The following is a 16885-nucleotide window of genomic DNA, read 5'->3' as shown; positions in this document are numbered from 1 at the left end:
TCTATTTATCTATCATCTAAATCTATCTGTCTGTCTATCCTGGGTGAATATAAAAGTATTATGATGATGATGATGTAACTTTATTTTTAGACTTTCAGTATATCATTAAATGTTTATTCAATAGAACTCCTGCAAGCACCCTGCATCCTTCTTGTCAACGTAGCGTATAAACCAAGGCTTAGCGTAATGGCAGCCAAAGCACAACATGACACAGACAATTGGAGAGAAAATAATAATTAGGATGTACAATAAGATCCCCGGGGGATAGTAAAGAGGCAAACACACAGGCTAATGGGAAGAAAGAGGCACTTTTCCAGTTTTAAAAAGTGATTTGAATCCTATTCATTCAGCACAGTGTGGAGCACTTGTGGAAAGAAACTGAAAAGAAGCAAAGTACAATGGAAACATCACACATACAATTACATATAATACAGTCTAGACTCGTTACCAGCTTACCCCTGCTAACTTTACCCTTTCATTAAAAGCATTTTCCTGTCAATTGTATAGCTTGCCAAGGGCCACTTGAAACTATATTTCCTGGCTCATCATGAGAGAGAGGCAGGCAGTAGAGGAGGTAGTAATTGAATGGAAAGCTCACTGGATGAGGAGCTAAGAGACTTGGCTTCCCATCTCAGTTCTCTCTGTATGACCTTGGGTAAGTTCTTTCCCTTTTCTAGGACTCAGTTCCTCCATCTGGGAAAGAGAATTATAGGATTTCCAACTGGAAAGGACTTTGGAAATAATCTAGTCTGACTCTCCCCATCTTACAGACAAGAAAACTGAGGCCCAGGGAAATTAAGTGGCTTGCCCAAAGTCACACAGGTCTGTAAGTAGTAGGGTTTTAACCCAGATCCTCTTATTCCAAATCAGTGCTCTTTACACCATACCATGCATTCAAATGCAAGGGCTGACTGGATGATTTCTAAGGTCTCTCTTCACTCTAAAATTCTATAATCATTACATATAAATCACAATAAAAGCTGCCAAGTGCTATATAAATGTGAGGAGCTCTCATTTATTTCATTAGCACTCTATCTCTGCTTGTGGCTCCAAAACAGAAATGAACAAAACACATGAATGCTTGGAGAAGAATTTTGCCCCAATAATACTTAGAGGGAGGCTTTGAAGAGTCGAAGGAAAGATATGCCTGTGTGTGCTATCTCGAAGATCTTACACTGTTACCTCCTACCTCCCATTTCTTAGTTATGATAAATCCTGAAATTTCAGTAGAGTCTTTCTTTTCTTTTGCTGCCCACAACTCTCAGACAGAAGGAAGATCAGAAGGTAAAACGAGTCCAGACTGAATGTGAATGATTAGAAATTGTAGAATTTCTCTGAAGGTCAGACAGGGTCCTCTATCTGCTTAAGTGTTTGGAAAATCATAAAGCAGGACCAAGGGCATGATGTGGTCATGTATACCAGGAGCAAGACAACAGCTGGATTTGTGTTTGGGAGAGCCAGTTTGTTCTGTCTGGGGGACAATATCCAGATGTTTAATAGGATGGATAGAGGAATCTGACAGGTCTCTTACATCATCAACCTATTTTGAGCTCCAGTTGTATGCCAAACCTCTTGCTGGAGACTGTGAGGTATTACAAGATAATGAAGGACAGTCTTCAGGAGGTTACACTATAACTAGGGAAATAGGAGAAGAACATTTACAAGGACACACATGATTATAAGTAACATATGAAATAGATACATAATCAATTAAAATGCTGAAACACATATGACTGCTGAGGGGTGGCTGGAATGCTTGGGAGTAAGTGGAGGTGGACGAATCACCAACAAACTGGTACCTTGAAGGTGTGCCATGAAGGATACAAATCAACATTGAATTAAATGAAAAATTATGATATATTCTGGAAAGGTCACTGGGGAGAATGATCATGGAAGACCTCTTCTGTTAGGCAAAGGGTGAATCTCTCAGAAATTATAAATTTAAAAAAAACTCTATATAGACCCTAAAACTGACTCTTAGAACATCTACTATGAAAGAACATGAGTATTCAAAAGAAGTAAATCTGTCTGGAGTATTAGATATTCTGGGATACGTAAAAATGAGGAGAAATTTTGGAAAAAATTCTCACTGAATTTTAGGTTATAATCTGGGTCTGAGAATTTATCCCTCTCATCATAAAACTTTCATGCTTAACCATTCCATTAATGGCAAGTTTTTTTTTTATAATTTTGCTCAAAGTAGTGCTTATCCACTGCAGGTAGAAAGAGTCCTAATAGAAGTTTAGGCAGCACAGTTTAGATAGAACACTCTATGAAGAGTTAGGAGGCCTGGATTCTAGTCTTCAACCATGGAATATTAGGCAAATCACTTTGTGCTCCATATTCCCCCCCACCCTCCCCTTTAAGACAGAGATAATCTGCCCAGGTCTACCCTGTATTGATGCATGCAAATGACAAAGTATGTATTAAAATACAAATTCTTGAGGGGGAAAACGCTGTTAGTAAAATGTTCTCTTGTGATTATTTTCTCTGAATTAGGTTAGATCCATACCACAAGGCTAAGACTGATTTTTATAATGAACTTAACTTCTGGAATTTCATTTCTAAGAAAATTAAAAACCTAGAACCAAGCATTCTCTTTCTGAAGAGGAAAAAAAGAGTCAAAATCTATGCCTTGGTGAGCTGGAGAGAATAGGAAAGAGATACTCTCTAATTTAATCAGAAAGGGGGAAACCAGCAAGGATAGGCATTGTGGTACAAAATGAGAAACTAAGGAGGCAAATAGGGAAGGATACTAAACAGGAAAGGAAATAAAGGTTGATGAAGCTGCGGTGAAGAGGCTTCTCTGCAAGACAGACAAGTTTGTGAATGAATAATGTGATAGACCAAGGCAAAGCACTGACCCATGGAGAAGGGAAAAAAATGTTATGTTGTCTCCCAGGGACTATGACTGAAGAGAAGATTTAACAGCACAGATGGATAGAACATCTGCCAAAGGACATAAAAGTGGGGATGATCAAGCCAATGATACATTGAGCTGGTGAAAGACGGACTGAAGGACAGCAGGAAGACACAAGAAGAACAGGAGGAGGCTCTTGGAGTCAGGAAAGGAAATTCATCAGCGCTTCTTCCATTTGACCTCCATACTCTGGTTATTAAAGGGCCAAAGGCATCGACTGGTCTCCGTGCTCAGTCTTGAGTGTGAGCAAACAAAAAAATCTTTGGGGACACCATAGCAAGTGTTTTGGACTATGAGCTTTCAGATGGAAGGGCAGTGTGGGCAGCACCAATGTGCTCTGATGGGACAGTGAGCACGGGATTACCTCAAAGGTGTCTAAGGAAGTGCATTCACAGTTCCAATGCTGTTCAATCAACAGGTGATTATGTAACACACAGTGTGACTGTATGGGAAATGGAACTTGATACAGAGACCAAATGGAATTACCCAAAGAAAGCACTTGATTGATGAGTGGAGAAGGCAACAACACTCACTGAAAATAACAAGTTCAGCATATCACATTGACTCGGGACAGAGTTTAATACGGTCACAATGAGAATATACAGTCAATGACCAGATTGTTTCTTTGGGAGTTCTAACAGAATTTGATGGAGACTCTGTTTCTCCTCTTCACAGTGACCATTGGGTGTGCTTTTTTGGTTTTATTACAAAAATGCCAAACATGGCAGATATACAAAGTGCTACATGCAGATTGTCCTCTGTCTGTCATTTGGCGTAATGATAGTTAAGGTGAAGCCAAAGTCATTTGCACCAACTTGGATACCTGGAAACCCAACTTTAAAAACATAACAGGCTTTACTCATAAATTTTCCCTTTCAGTCAATTGAATCACCATGTTAAGACAAGTGCTTAGTGAATTTAACACATCAGTGTTTCTGAGCTCTAATCCTAGCTCTTACATTTGTTTGCTGTGTGCCCTTAGGTAGATCTCTCTCCCTTTTTGTTCCTCTGTCTCCTCTTCTGGAAAGAGGTGATGATAACTGCAAACTGACCATCGTGTCCTTAATGAACAATAAAAATATTATTTAGCAAATCCTAGGCCACAATTATCATGGTTTAATGTTGTGTTCTTAATGAAGTGTTATTCATTTGCTTCCAATATACTTGTAACATAAATAATGGCAAGCAGACTTCTTTTCACTTTTTTTTTTAATTTTTGGAAAAGTTTTGTCTGCAATGGCCTTTTAATTTTTTTTTTTTTAGAAAAGTAAGAATCACAAAATGACACACTTACTTTTTCAGAGCTTCTCTCAAATTCTTAAATCTGCCCTCTGATGACACAAGTTTTTGGAGTTTATCAATCAAAGCTTTTGTCTAGAAGGAATTAGAAGCATTTACTAGCAAACAACACATTTAAAATGTCGGAAACAAGTTGTTTTGCACTTCCTCCAACTTCATGTCCTTGCTAAAGTAGAGAAAAAAAAAACATTTTCTTGTGTGTGTTTGCATGGTAGAATATGACCTAGTCTTAGAACTTTTTAGATGTTTGGAACCTATCAAGCTGTCTTCTTTTACACGCACGCACGCACGCACGCACACACACACACGTCTCACTAAAAGAAATTTGCATTGAATATGTATGAGTGGGGTTAAAATTTGGCTCTCAGAATAGGCTGCATAGTAATGGGGTGCAGATGGTTTTTGATAAACCTGGTATTTTAAATCTGAGATTAATTTAAATAGATGTGTAGAGAATTGCTGATTTTCATGTCTCCTTATCCTATCATCATATCACCATATCTCATATGGTCTTTTCCATGACTACTCCTAAAATATGAGTCATTTCTATGCAGTTCTATCCTTTAAATACTGTAAATATACAGATACTGTCACTTTAAGAAAAGGCTTGGACTTGAAACGATTACCCAAGAAGAAAAGGCTTTGAAGGAGATTTGAAAAGAAAACTAAACTTTGATGCAATGCTTTCAGTCATGTCAAGTAATCAAATCTGGCCAAGCCCACAGGTTAGGCTCCAAAGAAATGACAAGTTCCTAACTCTTCAAACAGAAACCAGAAGGCCTGGTGAGAGTTAGAAGATCTGGGTTTGAGTTCCATGGTAGGCAAATCACTTCCTCTTTTGGAACACAGTTGTCTGAGCTATAGAATGAGAGATTAGGATTAGATATTCTCTTGAGAACCTTCAACCTTTTAACATTCTGAGATTCTGTGATTCTTTCAAATGTATGTAGTTCAGTGAAAAGGAGAATGCAATGGAGTCCTTTCTCTGCTGCTAACGAGCTGTGTCTTCTTAGTATGTTATAGTGGAAAGAGGACTGAATTTGTAGTTTAGAGGATGTGGGTTTTGAATCCCAATTCTGCTAGCGGGGTGACTTTGGCCCACAAATTAATCTCTCTGGGTCTCAGTTTCCTCATCTGTAAAATAAGGATATTGGAATCCAGGGCTTCTAAGCTTCCCTTTTAGCTGCCAAACTTTAGCCTGTGGTTCTAAGTCACTGAACCTCTTTGGACCTCAGTCGCCTCACCTGAAAAATGAGGAAATTAGATTCTGAAATAACCTCCAAGATTCCTTCCAGGCCCCAAGTTACAGGTTTCAGATGGTAAGGTTGAACGCTAAATAATGACAAAAATGGTAGTCCAGTATCATTCTTCAGCTTAGGCAATTTCAGTGTGGTCTCTTGTGTCTCACAAGGACATTGGCTCCAGTTGGCTGCACACTGAGATTTAACCCAAGTCTTTATTGGAAAAATCTTCCCATAGGAAATTACTATGTGATTTCAAGGTCTAATTGAAGTGGAAATCAATGTGGCTTCATGATAGTTCTTCAGTGGTGAAGGAATTAGGAGACCATGTCATTTAGCTGTTTCCCAAAGATGAGGGAAGATCTTAAGCACCTTAGGACTCAGACTTGAACAGATCTATCTTACCTTCTAACTTTAATACCCCATGATAAGGCTAATCCAGTAAGAAATGTGGACAGTGTTATGCAGTGCCTTTAAATTTGTTGGAGGTAAAAGGTGGTATTAAGATCCATTATGTGCCTTTCTGAAAAAATATAGTATTATTTCAATGGTTCTGGCCTGCACAGAGAAAATGAAGAAAGCAATGGAAAACAAGCTAAAATCAGCACAACAGAGATATTTTCTGCCAGTTGCTGTCCTTTTGTATTAAAAGGAATGAGGAAAAGGGGGCTGTAAATGCTTAATCTGAATTTTTGATTTCTAGTTATACCATTGGTCTTAGTATATTCAGATTTTGGAGGAAGGCTTAAATGTGGATCTCAATTCATGTTTTAATAACATCAATATTCTCGTTCCACCTAGGAAAAGTGGTCAGTGAATTAACCAGAAAGTTCTTTTTTTCCTGAATGTCTACTGTCTGCCTAGTACTGTGTTCTTTGATCTGTTACAGGATACAAATTCAGGCATTCACATGGATTGTGGTGACTTTAGGGCAGGTATCTACCTTCTATGTCTGGCATCTAGACAGGGATTTGCTTTTCCTTAAACTCAATTTGATTTCTTATTTTTAAAATCTTTATTGCTATGTGAACAGTCTCAGAATTGTAGGGCCACCCAAAAGATGACCTGGTTTGAATGTGGAAACAAGTACAAGAAAACCGTAGGAACAGCATCATTACCACCAACTTACATTTGGGGGTGGGGGGTGGGGTGGAATGTGGGCAGTAGTCTCTGAATTCACAATAATTTCATATATCCTGCTGCCCAGAGCTAGGCGGTATGGTAGGTAAAATGCTGGACCTGGAGCCAGGAAGACTTGAGTTCAAATCCAGCCTCAGCCATTTACTAACTGTGTGATACTGGGCAAGTCACTTCACCTCTGTTTGCCTCAGTTTTCTCCTCTGTAAAATGGGGATAATAATAGCACTTACCTTGCAGGGTAGTTCAGAGGATAAAATGAGATAATAGTTGTAAAGTGCTTTGCAAACTTTTAAGTGTTATATAAATTATTAAAAGTATTATTAAAAACTAGAGCTGTTGGTTATATAGGTGCTGGTAGCGTTTTGCTTTCTTCATTTCTTCCTACCAGGTAGAGAAACTTGAATCAGCAGGTAAGTAGGTGCGTTAGTGGATAGAATGCCGGACCTGGAATCCGGAAGACCTAAGTTCAAATATGGCCTCAGGCACTTACTAGCTATGTGACCTCGGATTTAACCTCTGCCTCAATTTCTTCAAATGTCAATGGGGATAATAACAGCATCTACCTCTAAGGGTTGTTTTTAATATCAAATGAGGAGATATCTATTAAAAAAAATGCTTAGCACAGTGCCTGGCACATAGGAGGAATTCTATAAATGTTAGGTATTATTATTATTATTAATCCATGATTGTTCCGGTTAGACATAGGACATGTCTATATAATACAACTGTACAAATGAGCCACAAACTTTTGACCTAACCGTTCATGTGCATTTATATAGCACCCAACAAATGGACTGATTTTTGTAAATGAAGGGTACTGATTGCTCTCAGGTCCTCCAAGGTAACACAAAGGCGTTGAAGACACTTGGCAGAGGTGCTCCAGTCTTCTTCTTTTTGGCCAGTCCCAAAGAGTTTTGTCCACTAACAGTCTTGGTTATCATACTAGCTTGTAGGCGTCAGAATATTGCAGGGAAAGAGATTCAGGGCATGTGGGGAATCACGAGTAAATAAGACAGAACCAATTGCCTTCATGGCATGATCTCAAGGAATAAGAGATTCAGTCTTCCTCATTACTTTCTCCTCCCCCACCACCCTACTTATCTGATATCTGAAATTCCACAATTAGAATTTTTTTCATTTTGTTTATGCAAATTTATCCACTATTAGAAATGATTATCTTCTTCCCTTCCCCTTCGAGGACACATAAGATATTTAATCTTCTCAGTCACTTGTTCCTCAGTATTAAGGAGCTTATAGAGCCTTCCTTAGATCAAATTTTGATAGGAGGAAGGGGATCTAGACTGAGAGACACCAAGGAAGATTTGGAGGAGGAAATAGGAGAAAAAGGGGCAAGAAAAGGAATCTATTCTTCCTAAGATAAATCTAGCTTACTCAAAATTTTGCCTAGGACCCAGCATAGTGCAGAACTAGGCTTTATTTCTTTTATGCACCTGTGTGCTAAAGGATGAAATGAAGACTATATATGCTATCATTAGTATCCATTTTTCTGATCCTCCAGGAAATTTATCTACTTTGATAGTTTGCCATCAAACCTACCCCCTCAAATCCTAGAGAGAACAATTTAGAAATACTACATATGATTGGTTCAGCTTTGATAGAGGATCCCCCAAAAGACAAGAAGCCAATTAACAGATGATTTTTTTCAGTGTTAGCAGGTTGCTGCAGACTGTGTTAACTTTGAAGAAGACAGCTAGAAAGAGGAAAGACCCTACATACAAGCAAAAGTCTTTGGCAAACCTTAGTGAAGAGGTAGCATACCATTTTCTAGAGACCCAGCACAGAGATAGACTGACATCTGCTGTTCTGTAGGCACAAGTTCTAGGTCAGACTAAAGGACTGAAAAATCATGAACCGATCCATTCTACCTTAAAGTAGTGGACTGGGTTGTGACATGGAGGTAATTTTCAATTTCAGGCCCTAACTACAGAAGGCCAGGGCGAGTTTCCAGGAATGAGGCCCCAGGGTACTTCATCCACAAGTGTAGCAGCTATGGTCACTGGAATTAGTTTAATTTCCATAGAATTGCAATATTCAAGGAGAGTGGAAGGCACCAAGATACTAGCATAAGCAAAATGCTGAGCCGATGAGGTTTTTAATTCTTTGTAACAAGGTCTAAAGAAATGCCTTGAAAGGTCCTTGAAGCTTTGCTTCAAGCAATGCTGGAATTGACATCATTTGGCCAACCTGCAGTATAGTCACCTGAGTCAGTGTGGCTAATTTTAAGACTAACTTCCTGATCACATGGGTAAGAGTCAAGCTGAGAACAATGACAGGTCCCATAGATAGCACCTTCTGTTGTTCATTAAAAGGAACCAGAACTTTGTCTGGGAGCTAGGTACAGAAGAAATTTCAGGCTTTATAATACTTGATCTAGTCACATTTCTTCAGAGGTACCAAACCAACATCTTCAACTACAATATTTTTGTACCATGACTTTCCAGTTTTTCAAAGGGCAATAACACTTGCCTTACTGTGATGCAAGGTGAATTGTTAATAAATGGTATGCAGTAGAATTGTAATACCGTGAGTTTGACAGGACAGCAAAGCATAGTAGATAGTATGTTGGCCTCACCTGGAATTAGGAGATGCAGATTCAAATCTCACCTCAGATACTTATTGGCTGTGTGATCATGGGCAAGTCACTTAATCTGTAAGAAACTCAGTTTCTTCATGTATCAAATGGGAATAGTGATACTTGTACTACCTAACTTTTTAGGAAGAAAGTGTTTTTGCCAACGTTAAAATGCCTTTTTGAGGTAACTTATTATGACTACTATAATGTTTTAGTATGATGTGGCACAGTGTATATTGTGAAAATGGAACGATAGATCAGAGACTAAAGGGCTGTGGGTTCTACCTTAAGCTTTTCCACTTAATAGACTGTAACTTGCTTCATATTTCTCAGCATCTTCACCTGTACAGTGGTGAGGTGCACTACCAACCTTTCACACCTGGTAGATATGAAGAAAAAGTCAGAGAAATGATGTAGCTTTTTGCCAAATGACCTCCATAAAGCATCCAGCAGGGGAAAGGCATTGCTCTTTCTTCCCTCTGACCAAAGAAACAATATAGGCAAATATATGATAGAATTGTAGTTGTTAATGGGACTGATCTTCCCATAAGGATGGTGTTAAACCACGCATTTTGGAAATATACATTCAATCATACAAGTTACTTCCATGTGCTGAAAGTAATCATTTATTAAAGGCATGTGAGTGAGCTGAAAGACCCAAGGTAATACCTTCATACTGTGGGCAGTTTTCTTCCCTAACAAGGTCCCAGGTCATACTTCCTGGTATGTACATATACAGGTTACATATAGATTACATATGTATATATAGATTTATATCTTATCTATGTAATATATACATATGTATACATATATAGATATGTATACATATATACAGATGTGTGCATTTTTTAAAAAACCAGACTTGTGATTTCATTGGTGTAAGGGAGATTCCAGTAAGGAACTTCTTCTACTGATATAGGCTGGCAACTTATAGTTTTAAAAAGTTGCTCAGAAGCACTAAAAGGTTAAGTGACTTGTCCAAGGTCATATAACTCATGTGTGGCAGAGGCAGGAATAGAGTCTTCCAGACTCTAAGGACAATCCTCTTTCAGTTTCTTTTTTCATAGGAAATTCTGGTTCAAATTTTTTACATTGCAGGTAGATTTAATATTTACATCCTGAATGAATAAAAATCTTCCCTGAATTTAAGTCCTTTACCAAGTGGCTGTCAAAGAAATTTTATCACTGATGGCACCTGGTTAATGTTTTATAAATAAAGTTTGGAATCTGAAAGGGTCACCAGAATTTGACTCCTTTCTAACTCCTAGAAAAAATTCACTCCAGGTCCAGGGCAAAGTCCTTTGTTGCAAGGATGACTTAATAGGGGAAGCTAAAGACCTAGAAGAAGTGATATTAAAAATCTAGCGTCAGCTCTTGATGATCTGGTGTGTTACCCTCCAGAAATCCCTTCCATTCTCAATGCATCATCTTATGCAGCATAAAAATTGTGATACTGTCATCTTACTTCAGAGTCATGTTGGGAAAAATAATTTATTTAGTTGCACTATATAAATATTGTAATCTTAATTAGCAGAATGGGCAGACCTATGATCAATCACAGGGAAATAAAATATCAGGGGAAGGCAAGTACCCATATCTATGAGCTGTATTACTTATCCCAGGTGGTACCTGTCCCAGGTACTCACTTCAGGGAGTTGTCACTTGATGTCTGGGAAAAGATATTTCATTTCACACGAATGAAATGTTTTCTCCTACAAAATTGCCTCTTTCATCTTGGTTTACACAGAGATAATGTTATTCCTGTTCTATAGCTATCATTTGTCTTCCCATATTGTCCAGATATGACTTATAGTCTATGATGGTCTATGATATTTTCAAACTTGTATGTTATTTTTCCTTTAATGTAGATATCATTTTTAGGCTGTAACTTATATTTAGACTTATATTCAAAATTACACAGAAAATGATGTATAGAGCTTCAGACTTCTGTCATACCACTAAATTCAACTCTGTAAAGATAATGAACAACCTCATCATACCTGTTTGGAGACTTTCAGCCATGTTTTCTTCAGTCTGAAGATTGCGCTGCGGTTCATGGAGGAGGTGATTTCTAGCACAGCATTGTAATTGTGTAGGCATCGGCAGATGTCAGCCACAGCCACCCATTTTTCAATGGCGCTAACTCGGGCGTTGACATCCTCACTTCGGAGGATTTCTGAAGCTATCAGGTTACTGATCTTTGGGTAAAAAACAAAGCAAGACCCAGAAGCATCATTTCAATAAAGTAGAAGAGATTGGAAACTTGGTTTAATAAGTAGAACTTTCTTATAATTGTAAGATTTTGGAGTTGGAAGGGACCTTTAAAAAATCATCTGGTTCAACTCCTGCACTTGACAGTTGATAAAACTGTGGCTTAAAAAGATTAAGCAACTTCCTTGAGTTCCTCTAGCTAATAAGTGGCAGACCTGAGACTGGATCCCAAGTCTTTTAACTCTTACTCAGTCCAGTATTTTTTTCCACTACATCAGGTGTTGTGTAATTTTAATTTTTTTAAATTAAATTGGGTTTTCCCACTGACATGTCAAAAATGCTTTTACAATGTCTTAAATTAACTTTCAACAATTTTGCTTTAAATTTCCCTGCTTTCATACTTATCAATTAGTTGGTCTGTAAACGAGCACTTAAAAATACTGTGGGAATTTCTAAAAAGAAAATTTGAAAAAATGAGGAATTGTTTTGGAATGTGGATAGTCACCCCCATTTATCTTCTTTATATATGGCAAAATGTGGGGATGTGATGGCTGTCTTTAAGCAACTGAAAGGCAGATTTATGGAATAGGGATTAGACTTTTCTGCTTGGCCTCAGAAGTGAAACACTAGGTGGAAGTTGCAGAGAGGCAGATTAGATTTGATAAGGAAAAAATTCCAAAAACTAACCATTTAGGAAAAGGTAAAAAGAGTGATTATTTTATACAAATGAGGTGTGAGAGGAAGAACTGACACAGAGGAATTAGATGAGGGAGGAGGGCTGGTAGTTCTGGAACCCTACTCTCATTGGGAATGGGTTAAAGAGGGAACAATACATATATATCTTGAAAGGTATAAAAGTCTTCTAAATTTGAAAGAAATAAAAGGCTAAGGGGTTAGGGGGAGGGGAGAGGATAGGGAAGGATTTTTAGAGGGATTGCTACTAACATCAGATCTGGGTTAAAGAGAGAACAACATATACATTTAGATGGGAATAAAAGTCTTCTAAATTTATAAAGGAATAAGAGGGTGAGAGAATAGGATAAATGTGTTTAGATTTGTTTAGAAATGTGCTTAGATTTCTTAAATCTAAGGGGGATAGGTTAAGTAACAGGAGGGCAATGTCATGAGTAAAAGCAAAGTAGAGGAATCAGGAAGGATAGGAAATAAGAGATACACACAAACATAAAATAAAGATCAGGAGTAGAATTTATTAGGAAAGAAAAGCAGGGCTAGTAATCATGATCTCAGACAAAGTTAAAGCTAAAATAGATTTAATCAAAAGAGAAAAAATAGGGAAGCTATACTATATGTCAGCCATATTAATTAATGTTATTTTAGACTATTTAAAATAACCAGACAATATAAGGTTGCAATATTGCTGTGGTGTAGGGAATGATGAGTTGGTGGACTTAGAAAAATATGGAAAGACTTGGACTTATGAAGAAGGAGATTATCCACCTTTAGAGAAACTGAAGACAAACAAATATACAACAGTCTTACATAGATATATACGAATGTATATGTCTATATATGAGTATGATTATAGATATCTGAGTATATATGTTTGTGTGTATGTGTGTATATATGTATATGTGTATATATCTATATCTCTGTTTAATTGCAGCCTTCTTGGTGAGGGGTATGGGGAGGAAGTGGGGAAAAAAAGAATAAAGTAGAAAGTGCACAGTAGAGAACAAAAGAAAACTTACCAGGAAGCAAAGCAAAGATAGAAAGCTCTGACTACAGTGTGTAGTATTTATTATATAATTTTTCTTGAAATAGAAATTTATTGCTGTTTATTTTGAATCCTCTCATGTTCTGCTGTGAACATGGAAAAATGTTTTTTCTTTTCTTATTTTGTACATAAGTTTTAATATTTAGGTTTATAATATGTTCCTTTTTCTTTTCTTATTGTGTATTTAAGTTTGAAATAGATTAATAAAAAAAGAATAACAAAAAAAGAAAAAGCAAAAAGAAAAATTCCAAACAGTTGTAACTGTCCCAAAGTGGAGTGGGTTGCCTTAAGAGTCAGAGACCTCCCCTCACTGGAGGTCTTCAAAAAGAAATTGGATGAACAATGATCAGATTTTCTATACAAGAGATTCATTTTCAGGCATGAGTTGGACTGGACAACTTCTGAAGCCTCTTCCAAATATGAGATTCTGTATTGTGGATGGTGATAGTACTGGGTGCTAGCTGAATTTGGGGGCTGCATACATTAACAGCCTAAAAACATATGTATATATAAAGCAAAGGGAAAATACAGCACTGCTTATAATTAAGCATGGCTCCTTGGGGAAGGGATAAAGGAAAGAAATCATCTTCTGTCTCAGAGGTCAAGGAACGGCCACTCTAATAACCAGTGTCTTTCTGTTACTGGTATTTATGTATTGATATAACAGGAGTAGTATTGATATTAGCTCTTGGTTCTCATTATCACTGACTTATTTATCCTGAAACTTCTTTTTGGAGGCATTTCTTTTCAGTAAAATAAAGACACAATACAATAGAACCACTGTGAACTCTGACATCTGGCATCTCTGAATTTAGACAGTCCTAGCTTTTGCAATGTTTTGTGTTTCTGGAGAATGGATCTTATGTGTATTGCCATCAAGTGAAATCACGCCTGTGTATGTGCTTTTGGTTTCATAGACATTAGTGGAAATTGAAGTATGTCTTTATATTAGGTCCTTTTTTGCCTAATGGATAGGAGGGCCAAACTGGCTAAAGCAGCAAGGAACCCAGAGGGAGAAGCAGGAGGCAGCATATACTAGGGAAGTCAAAACTACCGTCACCACCGTGACCATCTTCCTTCAGACCCTGATTGGTTCAGCCCAAGACCCTGAGAGTAGTATACCTTAAACCACCAGATCTGCTGGTGGTATAGTACAGTCCCCACAGCCATCATTGAGGAAAGAATCCTTGTGGAGAGGGGGCCCACTGTTCTCATCACCACTAGTAACAACTGCTGAACAACTGCTACCAACAGACAGATAGAAAGACACAGGATTCCTGGAATAGCCTTAGAGTACCCTTAGACCAACATTCATGCTTCCAGGCTAGTTAATCTTCATAGCCATGATCCAGGAGAGCAACTCCTGTGGAGAAAGGGCCAGCCATCCCTACCAAATGGCAACCAAGTGCCATACACAGGCCAGGTGAGCCAGCTTAGCTGAAGTAGTAAGGTACCCTGTGGGAGATAGGAGGCAGCATGTGCTAGGCAAGTCAAACTACTACTCCAACCTCAATTGCCAGCTCCCTTCAGACTCTGTTGGGTTCAGCCCAGGATGCTGAGCCCAAGAACCCTGGGAATTAGTGATATTAAATAATGGCATTGAAGAGGAGGCACTAACAGCTGCTTTGCTGCTGCACCATAAGGACCATGAGACTTTCCCATGTGATCTGTGCCAAAATCTTCCAAATCTGTCTTCTCCCCAATTAGAATGTGACCTCTTTGAGAGTAAAGACTGTATTACTTTTCTGTTTGTATCACAAGCACTTAATAAATACTTCACTCAATCATTCATTTATTCATTCAGCAGTATCAAGCAAGCAGAGTGGAAAAAAATGGAGAATACTTTTATATAGAATTAAATTTTTTAACTCTTTGTCATGTCAAAGAAGTACCAGACATAGTATCTTGCTTTTCCATCCATTGCACCACCTAGCTGTCAAGGAATTGAAAGTAGGCTTTCTTGATGCTATCCAATGAAATGACTTGACCTATGTGGCTCTGTGGATTGAGCATCAGGCCCAGAATCAGGAAGACCTGAGTTCCAATCTGGCTCCAGACACTAGCTGTGTGACCCTGAGCAAATCATTTAACCTCTGTCTGCCCCAGTTTCCTTAACTCTAAAATGGAGATATTAATAATGCCTACTTCCTAGGGTGGTTGTGAGAGTTAAATGAAATAATATTTGTAAAGTGTTTAGTGCAGTGTCTGGCACATAGCAGATGCTTAATAAATATTTGATTGCCTTCCAAATTGTTAAAGCAATTTTTGATGTTTTAAAATATTTACCTCGAGATCTGACTTTTGGAATATAAGTTCTCGGAGGACAATACTTCTTAGAAGTATGTATATGGGAAAAAAAGAATCTGACATTTTCTAAAGTCTAAAGACATTTTATAATGACAGTAGGCCAATAGATGATGGGACTTCTGTTATTTTACCTTTAGCCAATTGTTTTAAATGATGTAACAAAGCCAGTAGGGCCAATGTATATGGTCAAAGGAGGCATATGTCTTTGCTCTTCTTACAAAGCTTATAAGGATCTGGGAGGGAACTCCAAAGGAAGTTCCCAGTCAAATTTCTAACAAAACATGGGTTTATAACAAAGGGGGACATAGAGTAGAAAGTTGCCACCAAACCTGTACTTACATCATTAAAATGCTTGGTAGTTTTCATGATGTAAGGAGTCCTTTCATTCTTTTCAACCTTCATCCAGCCTTGTCCGAAAAACTCTCTGAGAATGACAAAGATAAAGGTAAGGATAAGTGACATTTCCTCATAGCTGAATTTGGTAACTGTATACATAGACAACCTAGACACATGTATACACAGAGTAGAGGGAAAGTGAAATACTGCTTATGATTAAACTGATTATAATTATTTATATATTACTTAATATAATTACTTATAATAAAACTGTATATAATTAAACATGGCACCTTGTGAATTCCTTGAAATCCTTGTTTTACTATGCAGAAATGCCTTATGTTATTTCAAACCCCATATTTAGTATTTTCCTGTAGACAAAGTTTACATTTGACATCCGCCTAGCAAAAAAGGTATTTGTCTACCTGGGAGCCTGGAGCACAGTGTACTGTGATTATTTGTTAAATCAGAAATGAGAGAATGAGAGTAAAATAAGTTTCTAAGTAAAATAAACATGTATAGTCAATTGGAAGAATAACTTCATGGAAGGACCTAGAATATTAAAATTGGAGGGGGCTCTAGTGGCAGTCATTGTACAGATGAGGAAAACGAGATTCAGAGAGGTAAATCGATTTGCCTGTGTTTTCAAAGAGGAAATGGTAGAGTCAGAAGTGCCATCTATGCCTTCTAATTTCCAGACCAGTATGCTTCTCCTTACTACTACATAAGAACTTGATGAGTCTCAAGTCTTGCAAGATGGTTAAGAAACCTGATTTGTCTTCCTTTTAAGATTTGAAAATACAAACACTTTTTCATATTCATTAGCTATATAATCTTTAACTTCTTCAATACACCTGTCTTTCTTAAGAAGTGATTCATTCTGAACAATATAGTATTTTAAGGTTTGCAAAGTGCTTTTTTATACATTATCTCATCTGAATCCACCTCATACTAAAATCTCTGTGGAATCAAATTTCTGGCCCTTAAAAGACTTTTCTGAGTGAGGAAAGAAGATAAAACTCTTCTTTAAAAATGTCATCTGTGAGAGGCAGCGCTGGTAGTAGATGGAGAGTCAGCCTGTGAGTCAAGAGGACCTAGCTTTA

The 16885-nt window shown here is 37.6% G+C and overlaps 1 protein-coding gene across 1 annotated transcript in view; it reads right to left on the bottom strand.

Annotated features, from left to right (window-relative positions):
- RASGRF1 (Ras protein specific guanine nucleotide releasing factor 1) overlaps window positions 1-16885 on the bottom strand; it is a 215955-nt gene that overhangs the window by 8312 nt on the left and 190758 nt on the right. Inside the window, exons 22-24 of the mRNA XM_036737004.1 lie at window positions 15786-15870; window positions 11194-11391; window positions 4215-4294 (exon numbers count right to left, since the gene is read on the bottom strand). Coding sequence (XP_036592899.1) covers window positions 4215-4294; window positions 11194-11391; window positions 15786-15870 — 363 coding nt within the window. The remainder of the gene's footprint in view (window positions 1-4214; window positions 4295-11193; window positions 11392-15785; window positions 15871-16885) is intronic.

Source organism: Trichosurus vulpecula, chromosome 8 (assembly GCF_011100635.1).
Source record: "Trichosurus vulpecula isolate mTriVul1 chromosome 8, mTriVul1.pri, whole genome shotgun sequence".
Classification (NCBI taxonomy): Eukaryota; Metazoa; Chordata; class Mammalia; order Diprotodontia; family Phalangeridae; genus Trichosurus; species Trichosurus vulpecula.
This window is presented reverse-complemented; position numbering and strand designations above follow the sequence as displayed.